This window comes from Lactuca serriola, chromosome 4 (genome assembly GCF_051521515.1).
Source record: "Lactuca serriola cultivar US96UC23 chromosome 4, Lser_US96UC23_V15, whole genome shotgun sequence".
NCBI lineage: Eukaryota > Viridiplantae > Streptophyta > Magnoliopsida > Asterales > Asteraceae > Lactuca > Lactuca serriola.
Window position 1 is genome coordinate 219440949 of NC_136411.1, and position 5521 is coordinate 219446469.

A 5521-nucleotide genomic window follows, 5' to 3' on the forward strand; every position below is an offset into this window, starting at 1 on the left:
TGAAGTTTTATTAAACAATATTAAAGGTTATAAATGGCTCAAACACAAACTTAATACTAGGTATTCATTTTAAAATTGAACCAAGCTGAAATATAAAAACCGGGTTTTTATAAGAATCTTAAAAAATTATTTTTTTTTAGAAAATTGATGCCATGACATATTGGATTCATGCAATTGTGATGATATCACATGTTTTAAATAGAATGATGAAACATGCAAATCCCTTTTTCAAAAAGCAAGTCTATGTCATCCAACTTTAGAAACATCCGCACATCACTAGTATAATACTAGTGGGATAAAGGATACCTAACCATTAGTATCATCTTTTGGTGGCCAAAGTATTTTTGTAATTTCTATAACCAAGTTATAGGCCAATTATACAAGTTTCTTTAATTAGATAACTTGATTGGAAACCTCTTGTGATAAAGGTTATCTCAGCAAGAGTGTTCCAAGGCATAGATGAGACCAATCATGTCAAACAAACAAATGGATTGTTAAGGGTCTCATAAAACTAGGAAATACAAATGGTGTAATTAATACAAGATGTTTACCTTATTAAAATTGGGTAAATGGGAAAAAGGATACCTAACCATTTATTTGATTTGTAACTTGGATCCTAGACTTTAAATAAATAATTTTTTTGGAAACAAAAGGGTATTATTATTTAAAGAATTAAATACTAAATGAAAACTTTGTTAAACTTTTGTAGATGGCTCCACCAATTACTGTAACACATCACCCAATGAACATTCGGTTAATTCTTAACAGAGAAAAACTCAACCACTCCAACTTTTTGGATTGGCACAGAAATTTAAGAATCGTTTTGAAACAAGAAAAGAAAGACTATGTCCTTGAAAACCAAACCCCTAATGAACCACCTGTTCTCCTAATGGCTGCACATGATGCATGGCTAAAGAATATAGATGATTCACTTGATGTTTCATGCTTTATTCTTGCCTCTATGGTTCCCGATCTTCAACGAGATCTGGAACACTACACTGCCTTTGACATGATTGAACATCTTAAGGCGGTGTTTGGTAAACAAGCTAGAACCGAAAGGTTTGACAATATGAGATCACTTTATGCCATGAAAATGGAGGAGAGTGGAAATGTTAGAACACATGTTCTCAATATGAAAAGTTACATGGATCAATTGGAGAGATTAGGCTCTCCATATCCACAAGATTTGGATACAGATATCATTCTAAACTCTTTGCCAAAGTCTTACAATGCTTTAATCATGAACTACAACATGAATGGGTGGGAGAAACCTATCTCTGAGTTGCACAAAATGCTAACAACTGCAAAATAGAATATCCCATGTAAAACATCCAAAGTGCTCATGATTAAGTAAGGAAAAGTCAAGAAGAACAAAGGAAAGAACTTCAAGAGACAGCCACAAGCTGGCAAGGGAAAAGGGGAAAAAGCTCCTCAAAACCCACCATCCTAGAAAAAGGAAAAGGTTGCCAAAGATGACACATGCTTTGAGAGTGGAGTTTTCAGGCATTGGAAAAGGAATTGTCCTAAGTACCTTGAAGAGTTGAAGAACAAGAAGGTCGGGGAAGGCCCTTCGGTTATATTTATTTGCATGATTGAAATGGGATTATTTACTTTTTCATCAAACACTTGAGTATTAGATACTGATTGTGGAACTAATATTTGTAATTCGTTACAGGGGTTCAGAAAGAGTAAGGAACTAAACAGAAATGAGATATTATTGCATTTGGGCAATAGAGTACGGGTTTCAGTCCAAGCATTAGGACATTTTGATTTACATTTACCATATGGTGTATACCTAACATTAAACAATGTGTGTTTGATCACCTCTATTACTAGAAATATTGTATCAGTTTCCCATTTGAGAAAATTTGGTTATGATTTCAAATTTGTTGATGATAACATTCACTCCTTCTTGGAAGGAATATTTTATTTTGGCGCTAGACCAATAAATGAAATTTATGAACTAAAACTAGATGACACCTCAAAAAATAAGTACCTTTATCATGTTGACACTAAAAGGCTCAAACCAGATTTGAACCAAACATATCTATGACATTGTCGCCTTGGACATATAAACAAGAAATGCATATCTCAACTCAAAAAGAGTGGACTTTCGGGGGGAAATGACACTGATTCATTTGACATATGTGAATCTTGTTTATGTGGCAAGATGACAAAATCCCCTTTCTTTGAAACAAATGAAAGGGCAAGTGTTTTATTAGGCATCATACACACTGATGTATGTGGACCTTTTAAAACAATGTCTAGATATGGTGAGAGATATTATATCACCTTCACCGATGACTTCAGCCATTTTGGTTATGTGTATTTGATGAAACATAAACATGAAGCATTTGAAAAGTTTAAATTGTTTCAAAGTGAAGTTGAAAATCAACTCGACAAAACAATCAAAATCCTTTGTTCGGATAGAGGAGGCGAGTACTTGAGCCAAGACTTCCAAAACCATCTAAGGAGTCGTGGGATTATCTCACAACTCACTCCACCTAGAACACCATAGCTTAATGGTGTTTTTGAAAGGAGAAATCGAACCTTACTTGATATGGTTCGATCTATGATGAGTCGAAGTACCCTTCCTTTATCATTTTGGATTTTTCCTTTACTCACTGCAACTCGTATCTTGAATATGGAACCATCTAAGAAGGTAGAGAAAACACCTTATGAGATGTGGTATGAAGGACCTCCATCCTTATCTTATATGAAAGTTTGGGGATGTGAAGCATATGTTAGACAAGAGAATTCCATCAAACTTGAGCCTAGATCTACCAAATGCATTTTTGTAGGATATCCTAAAGATTTTTTAAGATATTACACCTACATCCCTAGTGAGATAAGATCTTTATTTCATAAAAAGTTGAATTCTTAAAAAGAAAGTTTCTAATGGATGAGGCAAGTGGGAGGCTTGTGGACCTTGAAGAAGATCAAGAACCTTAACCTGATGCATCTCTAGTTGGCACTAATAGTGAACAAGAAGTTATTGAAGATGAAGAGATCATTGTACTTCAACCTACTAAAACACAAGGCATTCACAGATCTGGTAGAATTCATCATGAACCTGAGAGATATGGATTTCTCATTGATGATTGCTTCAGAAAGATGAATGTTTAGTGAGCCTGTCAGCTACCAGTATGCAATGATAGATCCCAAATATGCCAGATGGCTTGAATCCATGAACGTTGAGATGCAATCCATGAGAGAAAATCAACTCTGGGACTTGGTTGATCTTCCTCCCGATAGCAAGACTGTTGAAAGTAAGTGGGTCTTTAAGAAGAACATCGACATGAATGGCAACTTACACACATTTAAAGCAAGATTTGTTGCTAAAGGATTCGCTCAAACTCATGGGGTTGATTATGATGACACATTTTCACCAGTCGCTATGATTAAATCAATTAGGATACTATTTGCCATGGCTGCATATTATAACTATCAGATATGGCAAATGGATGTCAAAACCGCTTTTCTGAATGGACACTTGGAAGAAGATGTATATATGGATTAGTTTGAAGGGTTTTTCAACCAAAAGCATCCTAATAAAGTGTGTAACATCAAGATATGGATTTATGGGTTAAAGCAAGCATCTTGTAACTGGAATCATCGTTTCGATGATGAAATCATAAAGTGTGGTTTTATTAAAAATGAAGATGAATCTTGTGTCTACATGAAAACTAGTGGGAGCTCAGTGAGATTCTTGGTCCTATATGTGTATGACATATTAATCATGGGAAATCACATTCCAACTTTACAAGGTGTAAAGACTTGGCTTGGAAAGTGTTTCTCAATAAAGGACCTAGATGAGGCACAATACATTCTTGGAATCAAAATCTATAGATATAGATCAAAATGATTAATAGGTCGAAGACAAGGTACATATATTGAGAAAGTATTGAAGCGATTCATTATGGAAAACTCTAAGAGAGGATTTGTACCCATGGCACATGGTAGTGTACTAAGTTCATCTCAATGTCCTAGCACAAAGTTTGAGCTAGACAAGATGAAAGATATTACATAGGCTTCTACAATTTGATCCATCATGTATGCCATGAATTGTACAAGACCTGATCTAGCTTATGCTATGAGCATGGTAAGAAAGTTCCAATAAAATCTAGGGGAGAGTCATTGGAGAGCTGTGAAGAACATCCTAAAGTACTTACGAGGAACTAAGTATTTGCTCCTCGTCTATGGAGGCGTGGAAGAAAGCTTAAGTGTAAAGTGTTACACTAATGTGTCCTTCACAACTGATCGAGATGATTGCAAATCTCAATCAGGATATGTGTTCATTATCAATGGAGGTGTGGTACCTTGGAAAGGCTCCAAGCAAAGTGTTGTCGCACAATCCACTATAAAGTTAAAATACATTGTTGCTTCTCAAGCTGCACAAGAGGCTGCTTGGATGAAGAAATTCATTGGGGATCTGGGGGTAGTCCCTACCATTCAGGACCCCCTAGATATTTTCTATGACAATGAGGGTGTTATTTCATTGGAAAAAGAACCCAGGGCACACAAGAAGACCAGGCATATTACCCACAGATTCAACTTCATCCGGTATAAAGTTGAAGAAAGTGAAATTAGTATTTGCAAAGTTCACATTGATCAAAATTTGGCGGAACCTTTCACGGAGCCTCTTCCTCAAGCAAACTTTAACGGACATACTCATGGAATAGGAATTCGCTATTCTAGTGATTCGATTTGATCTATGTATTAGTATTGAATATTGGAACATTATATAACATCATCTATTGTAATGACTATGATCTATATGGCATATAATATTTTCATTAAATATGTGTTGTGTTCCTTTTTAACATGTTTAATCCTTGAGTGAATTTATTCACTCTAAATGTAACATCCCAAAATTCTAGACCAAAATTTCATTTTGGATATAACGATTCATAACACGATTTATAGAAAACATCATCAATTTATTTCATTTCATAAAAAACATAGAACATAAGTCTCAAAAGCATATCCTAAAGTAGTAACAATGTCAGAGTACCAATGCCAAGAATCTCATATGCGAAAAATCGTATGTGTGATGCATTGCTACCGTGCTAGCTCCTTTCCATTTGAAGTACCATGACCTTTAACAAACACTGAAAACCGTAAGCACAAAGCTTAGTAAGTTCCCCCATCTTACCACATAATAACATACTATCAGGCATATCCGGGTGCCCAGCCTACCCTGCTGAGCATATATGGGTGCTCAACCTACCCTTGTTAGGCACACCAGGGTGCCCAACCTACCCCTTGTCAAGCATATATGGGTGCTCGACCTACCCTGCTAGGCATATCTTGGTGCCCGACCTACCCTCCGGTTTATTTCAACCGGCTACGGGGACTATTTCACCCTACCACTACCACATAATAACATATCATAACATACTGCCATGCATATCTAGGTGCCCGACCTACCCTGCTGGTTTATCTCAACTGAGTCCAGGGACTAGTCCCCTTCCTACCACTATCACATAATATTATAGAATAGTAGCACAAATATCATAAT

General features: G+C 36.0%; 1 protein-coding gene across 1 annotated transcript; it reads left to right on the forward strand.

Moving 5' to 3' along the window:
- The first annotated feature begins 709 nt into the window (after positions 1-709).
- LOC145099188 (uncharacterized) lies at positions 710-1312 on the forward strand. The gene has a single exon (XM_079036780.1). The coding sequence runs from the start codon at positions 710-712 to the stop codon at positions 1310-1312; it is 603 nt and encodes a 200-aa protein (XP_078892906.1).
- The last annotated feature ends 4209 nt before the right edge of the window (positions 1313-5521 follow it).

Excerpts from the sequence above, each read along its gene's own strand:
- LOC145099188 (XM_079036780.1), top strand. The coding sequence starts at position 710 with ATGGCTCCACCAATTACTGTAACACATCACCCAATGAACATTCGGTTA.